At 44.3% G+C, this 14529-nt stretch overlaps 2 protein-coding genes across 2 annotated transcripts; one reads left to right on the top strand and one right to left on the bottom strand.

Annotated features, from left to right (window-relative positions):
* The first annotated feature begins 8805 nt into the window (after positions 1-8805).
* LOC9641810 (probable receptor-like serine/threonine-protein kinase At4g34500) lies at positions 8806-12024 on the top strand. Its single transcript, XM_024675875.1, has 7 exons — positions 8806-10370; positions 10832-10936; positions 10991-11113; positions 11175-11345; positions 11405-11534; positions 11594-11803; positions 11853-12024. The coding sequence occupies exons 1-7, from the start codon at positions 9493-9495 to the stop codon at positions 11982-11984; spliced, it is 1749 nt and encodes a 582-aa protein (XP_024531643.1). The 5' UTR covers positions 8806-9492; the 3' UTR covers positions 11985-12024.
* Positions 12025-12546: 522 nt separating this feature from the next.
* LOC9642501 (protein LIKE COV 1) lies at positions 12547-13967 on the bottom strand. The gene is made up of 7 exons (XM_002971017.2): positions 13698-13967; positions 13596-13648; positions 13377-13486; positions 13153-13320; positions 12998-13095; positions 12800-12926; positions 12547-12737 (listed from the first exon to the last, which is right to left on the bottom strand). Exons 1-7 carry the CDS (start codon positions 13893-13895, stop codon positions 12655-12657), a joined length of 837 nt encoding a protein of 278 aa, XP_002971063.2. The 5' UTR covers positions 13896-13967; the 3' UTR covers positions 12547-12654.
* Positions 13968-14529: the final 562 nt, after the last annotated feature.

Below are 14529 nucleotides of genomic sequence, written 5' to 3'. Positions count from 1 at the left end.
ACGGACCAAACGGGAAAAGGGAAGATGGTATGGACAGCGGAATGCGAGGCGGCATTCGTCCACCTCAAAGGGAAGTTGAGGAAGGCTCCCGTGTTGGCATTACCAAACTTTGGTAAGGACTTTGAGGTAGAAACAGATGCTTCAGACTTTGCGTTGGGCGCAGTTTTGAAGCAAAACAACCATCCAGTGGCCTTCTTCTCGAAGAAGTTGGACAAGGCTCAACAGAAGTGGCCTGCCCATGAGAAGGAATTGTTTGCGGTGGTCAAGGCGCTTAAGGAGTGGCGACACTACCTTGGGAGACACTTCAAAGTTTACACGGACAATGTGGCAACGAAACACTTCTTGTCACAGCCTGACCTAAGGGGAAAACAAGGTCGGTGGGCCAATGCTTTGGCCGAGTTTGATTGCGAGATCTTGTACAAGCCTGGGAAGAGCAACATCGTGGCAGATGCGCTAAGTCGAAAAGCGAGCTTGAAGTTGGCAATATCTAGCGCGACAACAACCTTTTGGGATGATGTGCGGACTGCATACGAGAACGATGGTCTAGCACAAGAAGTGTTGCTGAGGAATCTAGAGGCGCGGGAAGCTCACCAGAGAGGTGAGCTGCCAACAGAAGAGAAAACGGGCTATGCGGAATGCAACGGACTCATATATTACAAGCAAACGAGGGTGTATATTCCAGAAGGGGAACTAAGGAAGGTAGCCTTGGAAGAGTGTCATGACGGACCTCTCGCGGGACACGGCGGAGTGCCCAAGACAATGGGCTTACTCAAAAGGAAGTATCACTGGCCAAATATGGCTAAGGACGTCCAAGACTATGTAAAGACATGTCCAACATGTTAGCAGGTCAAAGCCGTGACTAAGGCTAGTGGGGGCTTGTTGCAAAGCATCCCCATTCCAGATCGTCTGTGGAAATGTCTCACGATGGACTTCATCACAGGACTACCCCCAAGCGAGGGGTTCGATGCGATATTCGTAGTGGTGGACCGATTTTCGAAGATGGCACATTTCATACCCACCACAACGGAAGTGGATGCAGAAGGTGTGGCGAAGCTATTCTTCGAACAAGTGGTTCGAGTGCAGGGAAGGCCAGAAGAGATTATCTCAGATCGAGATAAGATCTTCACCAGTAGGTTCTGGAGGACACTCCTAAAACAGTATCGCACCAAGTTGAAATTCAGCACAGCCTATCACCCACAGACAGGTAATGGGTATTAAGTCAAGATTGATGGCACTAACACTTCTTGACAGACGGACAAACGGAAAGGGTGAATAGGCAGCTAGAGGATTATTTGCGATGCTATGTCTCGGGAGACCAAACCAACTAGGTAAGTCATTTGGGACTTGCAGAAATGTGTTATAACAACTCACCACATTCGAGCATCGGGGTGAGTCCATGGGAAGTCATCAATGGGCGAGCTATTGAAGGTCCCGTGGAACTCGGCGTGGCTGAGTATCATGGAGAGTTACCTGCAGTGGAGGCATTCACGGCGGAAAGACTCAACATTTGGAATCTAGTGAGGGATTCCTTGGAACGAGCTCAACAAAGGCAAACTAAGTACGCGAACCAGAAGCGCCGGGATGTGGAGTTCCAAGCTGGGGAGAAGGTGTGGCTGAACACCAAGAACCTCAGGCTACCAAGTGGGATCAGCCGGAAGTTGACCCAAAGGTAAAAATGCATGTATTCCTGTAAATGAATTGATCTTAAGTTCCTTAAGCAGGTTCGCGGGGCCTTACGAGATTGAGGCTCGAATCGGTAAAGTGGCTTACTGTCTCCGACTTCCTCGAGAGATGGGGAAGATGCATCCCGTGTTCCACGTGAACTTACTCAAGCTGTATTTCGAGGATCCGCTTCGCAAGGACCAAGTAAGACCTTTACCTGAGGTTATCCAAGGGGAGGAAGAATACGAAGTCGAGGCCATCCTCAATGTGTGCAAGAGCAAGCGACAAGGACGCAAGGTGAGAGAGTTCCATGTGAAGTGGAAAGGATTTCCACACTGCGAAGCAACATGGGAACCGGAGGAGAACCTAGCGAACGCATGAGATCTAGTGGAGGAATTTCTGCAAGGCAGAACTCTATGTACTTATGCAAAGTTCAATTAAAAGTTTTAATTTGAGAAGTTGAGCAATGGCATATGTTGGGACCCGAAGGCACGCCAAAGGTAAGCTAATTAGCATGGGTTAGCTAGGTCGACCAGGCGTAGGGAGCTACGCCCAACTCCCTGCGGGGATGTCGAATCCGTAGACGTATTCTACGGAGGTTGGGTTCGAGTCCCAACCCCCTAGTAAAGCAAGGCTGGGTTCAAGTCCCGACCCCATACTAGGGCGTGGTGAGGTGAGGAGTATAAGGACACCTTATTCCGTTGTCATGAGCTCTTGGCCGGGGAGGCTAACTTAGGCACACCGCTAAGTGGGGGGATGCCCCCGGAAACATGGTCAACAAGTCGTAGGATCAAAAAGAGAGACGTTCGATGTGGGCATCGAACTTCTTCTATGGGTGGTGGAGTTGTAAGGAACTAACTCGCCGAGGTGTCGTAGGCTAAAGGAACCCCGAAAGCATGACCAAAATGACAAAGAGTTCATCGAATGGGACCAAGTTGAAGATCGAGTCCAAGACCGACTCTAGGACTGAGTTCGAGATAGAGTCCGGAATGGAGCCCGAGACCGACTCAGGGACCGAGTTCGAGACCGAGTTCGAGACCGAGCTCGAGACAGGGTCCGAGATCCAAAATCGGGTCCGAGACCGAGTCCGAGGTTGAGTCCGAGGTTGGGTCCGAGATCGGGTCCGAGATTGAGTCCGAGATCAAGTCTGAGACCGAATCCGAAGTCGGATCCGAAATCGGGTCCGAGATCGAGCCAGAGACTAAGTCCAAATACTAATATGGGTCAAGGGGTGAAAGCTCAAAGCGTGCGTCTCCCAGGGGGGGGGGGGTGCAGGGGGTTCCAAAAGTATAGTAGGGATAGTGAGGTCCAGGAACCAGTTTTGAAGGGACTCTCCAATGGGGCTTCCAAACCGACTTGAGGTTGAGATTGGGACCGAGGGGCCTTGGGTGGGAGTGAGCATGGACTTGGTTGGTGCCGGAGGGGCCATCCAGGGAAGTGCTCAAGAGCAGCTCCCACTCTCGAAAGGGAAACCGATTGCGGTGCTCCCGGCTCATGTGGAGTGGTGCCCCACTTGAGTACCATGCGGCTCATTGGTCCTCGCCCTCCCTAGGGGCTTGGGCCTTCCTTCGGGATGGAAGTGGGGGGGTAGAGGTACCCATACCGGGCCGCTAGGCCACGGTGTTTCGCCCCGGCGTCTTGAAGCAAGTGTTGCACTCAAGACTTGGGATTTAGAGGGTCCCATGATCAAGTCTTGTGGTACCATGGGATGTTAGGAATCTGGAAGCTTGGTGTGCTTGGCTGCTTGTGCTTGTGGGGAGTGTAGCCGAACCTTAAATCCAGTCTAACCCAGGGAGGGGGATTGGGAGTGATTTGGGAATCCGTGGAAGGATGGCTAACGCTCGGTCGCTTGTGCAGTGAGTAGCTGAAACCAAGTAGGAGCTGGCACCATAGGCGAGAACTTTGGCAAAGGAATTTAGCAAAAGCCAAGGTAGTGTTGGACGGATAGACGAGGTAAGCTGGCAAATTGAAAAGGAAAAATTTGTGGTTTACAACTATGATGTAAATGGTTTTGGACCATTGATGTGATAAAGGTGAATGGACATGGCTTTAGCCTAACAGGCTGACATTTTAGTGGTACCTTTAGGTGTCAATCATGAGATTGGACATGTGGAGCACTTGGACCAAATGCCAAGGTTGAGTGGCATAAATGCTATTCTCGGTGCTAGCATATCCCCAAGTCGAGAACAAGACTTATAAAGGTCATGAGTGAGACTTGTTCAAGTAGTTAAAGATGTGATTAAATGACTAAAATAGAATGGAAAATTTAATTGCTTACACACCACTCCACTTAAGCCATGAGCACCATAATCAATTTCCCTTTTTGGGAGTAGTAATTGCTTTTAAGCACTTTCTTGAGGAGCCTTTTTGGCACACTTGAAGCTCATAATCACTCCCACTTAAGTCTATTAACCCCTAGTCTCAACCCCAACTTAGTTTGGAAGCACCACTATTCAATATTGGGTTTTAAACTTAGTCTCGGACCCGATTTTGGATTTTGAAGTTAATCTCATCTAATAAATTTTTTATTATTCTGATTGTGATTTTAGGGGATCTTCTAGCCTACGACACCTCAATGAGTTGGTTCTTTACAACTCTACCACCCATAGAAAAAGTTTGATGCCCACATTGAATAAACCTATTAATCTTACAATTTGTTGACCTTGACTCTAGAGCATTCTCACTTAATGGAGCCTCCTTGGCCAGGAGCTCATGACAATAAGACTATACACCTCCCTTAGCTCACCCTAGTAGGGGGTTGTCAATGGGACTTGAACTCCTATTAGAGGGTTGGGACTTGAACTCAACCTCTATAGAATATGTTTAAAGATTTGACATCCCCTCAAGAGAGTTGGTTGAAGCTTCTTATGCTTGGTTTACTTAATTAAACCCATGCTAACTATCTTACCTTTAGTGTGCCTTCGAAACCCAACACTACTCTATTAAATTTTGAGCATTTGCTAGGTTCTCTTTTGTCTCCTATGTTGCTATGTAGAGTGGAAACGTTTTGTACTTCATATGGAACTCTTTCACCTTGTGTCTTTATCATTTACTCCTACTCACATTGAGGATGGCTTGAACTTCATATTCCTCATCCCTTTAGATAACCTCAAGTAAGGGTCTTATTTAGTCTTTGCGAAGTGGGTCTTTAAAGTATGGCTTGAGTAAGTTGATATATCTTTCCCATCTCCTAAGGATGTTTGAGATGGTAAGCCACTTTATCAATTTAGGCCTCAATCTTATAGGATCTTGCAAACATGCTTAAAAAACTCAAGATCACTTCATTCTAGAAATATATATATTTTACCTTTGGATTAATTTCTGATTGATTCTATTTGATAATCTTAGGTTTTTGATGTTTCAGCCATACCTTCTCCCCAAATTGGAACTCTATGTCTTCACACTTCTAGTTCACATATTTAGTTTGCCTCTGTTTCGTTTCAAAGAATTCTTCATTAAATTCCAAATATTAAGTCTTTCTACTCTTAATGCCTCCATTATAGGTAACTCTCTATAATACTTAGCCAGTTGAGTTCTACAAAACTTTCAATAGTTTATCTATTGATAACTTCCCATGGATTCACCTTGATACTCGAATGTGATGAGTCGTTATAACACATTTTCACAAGTCCTAAATAACCTACCCAATTCGTTTAGTGTCCGGAAACATAACATCTTAAATAATCTTCCAATTGTTTATTCAACTTTTTTGTTTATTCATCTATCAAGAAGTGTTATTACTACAATATTTGACTCCATACTTAATACATATCTAGGAGTGATAGGCCATACTAAATTTTAGCTTGGTGCAATATTTCTCTAGAATTTATTAGTGAAAGTTTTATCTAAATCTAAAATAATTTCCTTTGGCCTTTCTTACACCAAACCACTTGTTCAAAAAACAACTTTGCCACACCTTCTGTATTCACTTCTATTATAATGAGTATAAAATGTGCCATTTTTGAAAATTAATCCACCACTACGAATATCACATTAAACCTTTAACTTAGGGAAGTCTTATAATAAAGTCCATTATAAGACATTTTTATTAGCGATCTAGGATTTTAAAGTTTTGTAACAAGTTCCCACTAGCCTTAGTCATGGCTTTCACTTGCTTATATGTTGGCCATGTCTTTATAAAGTCATGAATATCCTTAACCATATATAGTTAGTGATATATTCTTTAGAGCAAACCCATTTTTTTGGGCACTTCATTATATTTTATAAAATGTTTATCATGACATTATTTTAAAACTACTTTCCTTAATTCACCTTGTTTCTAGAACATATACTCTTATCTATTTATAATAAATAAGTTTATTATGTTTTACATACCTAATTTTTCTCTTCCCTAAGCAACTCACTTTATTGTTGAGCATTTTATGCCTCTCTGTTCCTTAGCAACACCTCGTATTCTTTAGCAACACTTTATATTTTGCACCAATATTTACTGTGCTAGACCATTGTCCTTATATACCTTTTACACATTGTTCTAGAAGGTTGTTGCACTAAATGTTGCCAAATTTAAGTTCATTTTACCACTTAAAGCATTTGCCATGATAATTCTCTTCTCGGGTTTATAAAATATCTCACAATTGAACTTGGCCAAAGCATTCACCTATCAATCTTGTTTCCTTCAAAGGTTAAGCTTAAAGGTGTTCCCAACTTTTTGTCACTCCTCATTAAGAGTAAGCATAAAAATGTTATCTTGGTTCCTTTAGTATTATAGACACTAAGTTCAAGTAAGAGTATTTGGCCTTATATTATTCTACATTTAGATTTTAGGCCTCCACTCTAAATTGTTCTCCTTAGGCATTTAGTAATATCATTAGGTTTTTACCTTATCCATGTAAAGTTAGCATAAACCAATTGAATCAATCCATTTTGAAGATCATATCAAATCCTGCCATGTCTAAAATAGTGAAATACATGTCCACTTTTTAGATCCTTACTTCAACCCTTATTTGTTGAAGTACCTTATCAGTGTTTTGGTTACCTTGAATAAACTTTATAGTCTTTGGTTCTCTCAGCCATTGCACCATTAGTTTAGTTTGCTGGCCTATGTTTGTAACCACAAAATTATTTTAAGCACCTGTGTCAATAAGAATCTTAACAGAGTTACCTTTGAGCTTCCCTTGGGGGCTAATAAATATCACAAGTGATTTTTTACCAAAGTTGCTCATGTAATAAGTAACTTTGAGCTAGGGACTAAAATACATACCTCAGTTTGGACTTCATCTAAGGTTACTAACCCTTAGTTCTAACTTAGTTTGGGAGCACCATTAAAGAATTCCTTCAAGATTAACATCACTATCTTTATTATACTTTTGGAACCTTTTATAGTCCTCTGCTTGTCGGATTTTACCCTAGCAAATCTTAGATTCAATTTAGACTCGGTTTTAGATTGTAAACAACTAAAGAGAACCACTTGAGAGATGATCTATTAAAGTTCAAATATAAAGGGAAAGAGCTTATGAATAAGAGTGCACCCCTTTTTTGAATCGGTTAAGGGTTTTAGAATATTTGGGGTTAAATGTCCTTGGTTTTGAATAATATTGCCTAAATGACCTCATGAGAAGTCCAAATCTGAAGGCTGATATTTATTATTAGATATTAATTGGCTTCGCACTATATGTTGAGATTGATATTTGATAAGTTTAATTTGCCTCCAACTAGACCTTACCCCTCAAAGATTAATATCTTGTAAATCTGATTTACCTCTAATTGGGTTCAACTTGAGGGGTAGGGTGTCAAGAGAGTAGAGCTCTCAAGAGAGTTGTGGCTCCCAACTTTGGAAACATGGTGAATTATAATTAATTAAATAGAACAACTTAAAAAATAATCTGTTAAGGTTCAAATATAAAGGGAAAGGGCCCATGAATAAAAGTTTTTCCAATCGGTTAAATTTTTTAAGATATTTAGTGTTAAACATCCTTGGGTTTGAATAGTATTAGGTTGTGAAATCCAAATCCAAAAGCTTATAAAATATAAAGATAACTAGAGGAGGATGGTCTAAAGTCTGTAAATACTACAAAGTTAAAATATTACTTCTAGAAATATAGTATATAGATCATCTAATTTAGATTGAACCATTCTTATATAGAGGTTTTTACCCCAATTAATATAATCCTAAATAAAAAGAAATATAATACCAAAGGAAACTAGCAACTCAGCCATGGAGGTCTCTCTAGCCATGTGTAAGTCCCATTTAAACATAATACTAAAAGAGCATAACTGGCTTGGGAATTGGAGCTCTTTTGTTGCAGCCCCAGCCAACTCACCCTAGTTTCCTTCAGTCCAATCTAGTCCAAATTCAGTCCAAAGGAATAGAGAGTCCAAGGCAGCCAGCCAGCCAACCAAATTTCCTCACTTTTTCTGTCTAGTATTTGTTGCCTGTTTGCTGGTATTGTGTGCTAGCCAGCAAAGAAAGACCCCCTTTTTTCTGTGTGACACCATGTGTTGGAATTATGCATTGTCTGTCTAGTAGGATGCTTTCAAGCCACACACACACATAATACACAAAACTTGTCATTCTCTCTCAGCTCAGGGACTAAATAAAGTACACCAGGCTTTGGAATGAATCTGAGAGAGAAGGGAGAATAAAGTTTCACCCCTTGCAAACAAACAAATCTCATCCTTCCTCAACTGCACGGACGCTGATGTGCCTCTGTACGGAATTTAAGCGCTGTTTACGCCACGTCTCTACAGGCAGAGTTTGGCAGGAGCAAGTCACAATTCCAAGTGGTGCTGTCTGTCAATTGAGTCGAGTCTCCGTTCTAGCAGAAATCTTTTTCTCTATTCTTTTTTTTGTATATTCGAATATTTGTCTTTTTTATTTGTAGTTTTTGACATTCATTCCCTATTAATCCCGTTCTTCACAGATTTCCAGGAACAAACCAGACAAAGGAGAGAAAGTTGGTGGACTATAAAACTAAGTTCTTTGTTTGCTTGCTGCATACATTTTCTACAAGATATCTCTTACAAACGGAAAGAGGGAATCATATACGAATTTGGCAGTGAACCAAATGAAAAAATACTACATTTCATCCAGTGAAGTGAATTGGAATTGTTTTGAAAGAGCTGGCCTTTGGCATTGATTTCCCAAAGTAGATTGGAGGTCATTCTCATCCAGTACCACGTAGATGTAATGTAGGGCTCTTCCAGCTCGTAACGCCGGAACGTAGGAGGGAAAGGAGTGAAAGCTAAATAACTAGCTCCTTGGATTGGATCAGGTACGAGGCGATCGATCGGCACTTGGGTCGCTCCAAGCTGCGACTTTGGCCACTGCCCACGAGATTTCTGGGTGGAATCGCCCGACCCATCAAACGGTAAATGGGAGAAACCCATCGATTTCTCTCAAACGGCCAGTTTGACGATTTTGCGGCGCCCACACCACGATCACCACCACGATCACTGTAGCTACAAGAAAGGGATCGCCAATCCCTCCGCTAGCTGGCTCGCATTCCCCCCCTTCTCATCACTATCACCATCTTCTCTTTGTTTGTTTTCTCTTTGTTTGTTATTTTTTCGAAAGTAGTAAGAGCTCTCTCTCTCTCGCCCTCTCGCTCTCTCTCTCTCTCTCTCTCTCAATCTCGACTTTGATTTGATCCATCGGCGCCAAGAACAGAGTCGCGAGCTCGGTCTTCCTAGTGGGTTTTGGATCTGGATGCCTGCGAGGCTCGGGGGGAGCAGCAATGGATGGATCGAATGTGGGTGCTCGAGATGGAGGCGACCCACATTGGGGATATCCGGCGAGCCACACCCTGATCTAGCAGCTAGAAGAGAGAAACACCCATCGATCCGATCGGCTCGATCGAGCGACGCCTCCCAATGGGCGGCAGTGGCATGCTCAACAGCCAGCTCTCCAAGCCCACGGGCTTCTTCGGCCTCCGGCTATGGGTAGTGATTGGAATCGGCGTTGGCGTCTTCATCGTTTTCATCCTCTTCCTCCTCTCGGTCTGGCTCGCCTCCTCGCGCCGCCGGAGGAAGAGCTCCAGCCCATACCATCGCAAATTCCCGCCGCCACCGCCGCCTCTCTCCTCCTCCTCGGGGGGCGCCACGCCCGCGGCGCCGTCGTCGCTCCACCGCATCCCCGCCGTGTCCAAGGAGATCAAAGAGGTCGTCCCGATCGCGCTGCCCAGCTCGGGCACCGCTGACTCGGTCCTCCTCACCATCTCGGACAAGACCTCCGACTCCAAGTCCGATAAGGTCTACGTCCACGTCGGATTCAATCGCCGCGCCGCTGCCGCCGCCAATGCCTCCACCTCCTCCGCCGGCTCCACCGCGATCGTCGGGGTGGAGATGGGCGGTAGCCGGCGGAGGAACAGCTCCGAGATCACGGAGGAGTCCTCCGCCGCCGCCGCCAAGAATCTCCAAATTGTCCGGGCTGGCGGAGCCTACTACTCGGACAGCCCGGTTGCGGCATCCACGACCACAACCGGATCGCACGGCTGGAGTGGGGATTCCGGGGCTCTGGTGGAGAATTTGAATAACACCCCCACTAGTGGCGCTGGCGGGGGCCCAAGTGGGGAGAATAGCGTGGTATCGCGGCTGGGGTGGGGGCATTGGTTCACGCTCCGGGATTTGGAGGCGGCGACGTGTGGTTTCTCGCCGGATAATGTGTTGGGGGAGGGCGGCTATGGGATTGTCTATCGCGGGTGCTTGGGCGATGGAACTCCAGTGGCGGTCAAGAGCTTGCTTAACAACAGGTAAGTTTTCGATCGATCCAGGAGAGAAAAATCTCTCTTTTCGTCGTGGATTGTCTGGTTTTCTCGTGTCCCACTCGCTCTTCTTGCGAATGATTTGAGCTTCTCGTTGTTTTGGCTTGTTTGTCGTCCTGGAAGAAGATCTTTGGAATTCTTTCGTGTGGAATTCACATCTTCTTTCGGTTTTTGCTTTTGCTTTATGCTTCCATAGCTGAATTGTATGTTTGTTTCTTTCAAAGCTTTTGCTCGGGCATTGCTTGTCTTGTGGCTGTTGCTTGTTGTCTATTCCTTCCGGCATTTTGTGAAGTCCCATCTACGTTATACTTTTTCTTTCGAAAGCTTGCTTTCTTCTTTTCGACTATTCTAGCTTTGTTGTCCTCTTTCAGCCTTTCCGAGATTCTGTAGCAATTGCTTCATTGATTCATGCCTTTTGATCCTCTGTTTTGTTTTGTTTTTGATCGTAGTGGTCAAGCCGAGAAGGAATTCCGAGTAGAAGTAGAGGCCATCGGTCGGGTGAGGCACAAAAACCTGGTGCGTTTGCTCGGCTACTGCGTGGAGATAAATTACAGGTACGTCGAATTCTCATGAAAGAGTTTTTCACTTTGGATGACGAACTTCTACAGGATGCTGGTATATGAGTACGTAGACAATGGTAATCTGGAGCAGTGGCTTCACGGCCCAGCCTCCATTCTCAACTCTCCAACATGGGAGGTTAGGATGAAAATCGCTCTTGGAACAGCCAAAGCGTAAGCTTTTCATCCTCAATCGTCTTGGGTCTGTATAAACTCTCTCGATTTTTTCTCACAGGCTTGCTTATCTACACGAAGCTCTAGAACCCAAAGTTGTCCACCGCGATATCAAAGCCAGCAACATCCTATTAGACGCACACTGGAATGCCAAGATCTCCGACTTTGGTCTCGCAAAGCTGCTCGGATCCGACAACAGTCACGTAAAAACCAGAGTCATGGGGACTTTCGGGTATGAGAATTCAATCCTCTTTGCTCGCGAACGATCAAAGTTTTTGTTCTTTGTCGCAGCTATGTCGCTCCAGAGTACGCTAACACTGGTCTACTCAACGAGAGAAGCGACGTTTATAGCTTTGGAGTTCTTCTCATGGAGATGATCACTGGGAGAGATCCAGTCGATTACTCACGACCTTCGGCAGAGGTAAAGAATCTCTAGTTTCTCTCATCGATTCTTAGATTTGCTCGCTCGATCTTTTCCAGGTGAACTTGGTAGATTGGGTGAAGCTCATGGTAGCAAGTAGGCGATCGGAAGAAGTTGCCGATTCCCGCCTAGATGCCAAGCCATCGACGAGAGCTCTCAAGCGAGCGCTTCTTGTGGCTCTCCGCTGCGTTGATCCGGACGCGATCAAGAGACCCAAGATGGGATACATCGTTCACATGCTGGAGTCTGACGATTTCCCTTACAGAGAGGTAGAAATTCTCATCGATCGAGAAAGAAAACCTTCGATTTCTTGTGCAGGAGACGAGATTATCCAGCAGCGCGATGAGCAAGCGCACCGATTTTAGGCAGGAGCAAATGAGCAGCGAGCTCTCGGAAGGGATGGTTCCTTCCTCCTCTTGTAAAGAAACAGGAGGAGAAGCTACTCTTTAAAGTGGAAATATATTCGTAGTATATTCTAGATCTTGAAGCCCTAGATTTTGATCCAACGGTGAGACTGCGACGATTTAATGTGCGCCGTGGATTCTAGGGCTCTTGTTCTAGCACTAGGGCTTGAGTGATGCCGCCTTCTTCCTCGCAGATGATGAGAAAAGAGATCCAATTCCGATCAAAGCATGAGGCTTACAGGAAATTCGAGCTTTTTAAATCTGATGCATCGACCGCTTTGCTCTTCTTTTGTATTCTTTTCTCTGTGATGACAAAAAGAGATGACGAGTCTGAGCTTTCATCTTTCCTGGCGTGCCCAATGGCTATCGCGGAGCAATGTTCTATTGTTCTTCGTGCTCTGGCTATGGAATCACGCCGGAAGAAGCTGGATTTCTCTTTGAAATTCCGCTAGTAGTGAAGCACGAATCGAGGCATTTGTCTGAGAGATGTTCTTGCGATATTCTTCCTTTTCCTTCGATCGATCTCCCTTGGATGATGAGAAAATTACGACGGTCTTCAGAGAAATCTCGTGATAGACAAAACTTTGAACAAGAAAATCTCTGACAAGTTGAAGGATCACACAGTTTTTCATCTCTCACCTCTTGATTCATTTAGTTTACAAGACTAGAACAAAACCAAAACTGTAGTCACGATAGGAAAGAAACAATTCACTGATTTATCTGCTGCTACTTCTTCGATCACGCCTGTCGATGGAAGTGATCGATTGCGGCATGGACATTCCAACCGATGCTACAATTTCTGATAAAACCAAAGATTCGAAGTTCTAAGAACCAAGTAGAAAAAGACTGTTAAGAACTTACCGATGCCTTCTCGAACTGACAAGTTGGGCCTGATCACGTCCCGCGAGTTCACGAGAAAGATATCTCCGATGTAGAGATGGTTTGTGGGAACGTAGATGCTGCAAAGTTCCTCGTCGCCAGATTCATTCTGGAAGATCACGCAACAAATGAGACAACGAGACGATGAAACGAAGCATTGGAGCTTTGAGCTTGATCAACCTGGAGAATGAGGCTAGACGTGATGAAACCAATTGCGTACTCTCCAACACGAGGGTGTCGTATGATCGCCACCTCCTTGAAAGCCTGGGTATTTTGATCTGTTGGAAAGAATATTAGCAAAGCAAAACTAATCCATCGTGCGAAGTTCCTCATACCTGGAGAGATCGCAGCACTGATTTGCTTGGACGCCGAGTATATGTGTCTCACGAGAGGCATTCGTTTGATAACCCACTCGCCGACCATAAGAACCGACGCTCCCATCCACGACGAAACAAATACTCCCACCAGGAATATGAAGACGATGGTGGTCACGAATCCAAGTCCTAAACAATTCGCGAGAAAAATCTTAGAGATCAATGAATCCAGGGAAAGAACTCACCAAAGAAATTTATCCCCAGATGGGCATAGACCGGCCGGAAGAAGCTATCCACGAATTCCACAAACCACCAAGTGATGTAGAAGGTGATCGCCAGCGGAAAGAGGATCACACTGCAAAGAACAGACAGCAAGAACACATACGAAAGAAGAACTTAAATAGTATTCGTCGAGGCTAGGAAAAAAATTTCCTTCCTTGGAGGAGATGATAGAGAGCTCTTACCATCCACTCATGAATTTCTTGGACGCCCAGCTCTGGAGGACCGCGTAGAAAGCCTATAGAGGAAAGATTTCTCTCCGAAATTTCGTGGATTGAATCCCTTACCTCGCGGCCGGAGTGATACCCAGACGGCGTGGGCGCGCCCTCCTTGAGAGGATCCTCGAGGTCATTGCCGATAGGCATGAGCATCTCCCGGTCGCCTACCCGATCCACCGCCGCCGCCCTGGAAGGAGCTGATGGAGATGGAGAGGAAGAGGAGGAGGAGGAGGAGGAGGAGGAGATGGCGGCACCTTGAACTCCCATGCTCCAGCGCCACGGCGAGATCGATCGCGAGCGCGAAGTGGAGTAGGGCCGCCAATTGCGTAGCTTGAGCGACTCGTCCAAGCCTTGGGAGGTGCGCTGTTCGAATCTCCACGGTTAATTGACCTAAACATTCTGATTAACAAACCTCAAATTAATAGAAAGAACAATGAGGATAAAGGTTGTGAAATACAAAGAATGAAACTATAAAGTAGTTATGAGTGTATTATATGTATATTTAATTAAATTAAAAACCTTAAATTATATAATAGCTATTGAAATCTCACTATATTAATGACATTATACCCTTTTGATTTCATATTATCTCCTCCTATCAGAAAGATGGAAGGCATTTAAAATTATCTAGTTGATGGGTTAAGATCTTGAAAGAATAGACATTAGTGGAATTTCTTCTTAATCTTTGTATAAAGCATTTCAAATGTTGCATATATATAATTTTTGGAGGATTGATATCACATAAAACATTATAAACTTGCAATCTAATTTGTTATAACACTTTAAATAGTCCCTTCCATTGAGAAAAGTAAATTGATAATGATGAAAGTTATAAAGCTCACTTTTGTTCTAATTTGTCCCTATGTTTCTCCCTCTTTTTTATCACTTTTGTCTCATTATT

The sequence above is a fragment of the Selaginella moellendorffii genome, unplaced genomic scaffold, assembly GCF_000143415.4.
Source record: "Selaginella moellendorffii unplaced genomic scaffold, v1.0 SELMOscaffold_16, whole genome shotgun sequence".
Taxonomy (NCBI): Eukaryota; Viridiplantae; Streptophyta; class Lycopodiopsida; order Selaginellales; family Selaginellaceae; genus Selaginella; species Selaginella moellendorffii.
This window is presented reverse-complemented; position numbering and strand designations above follow the sequence as displayed.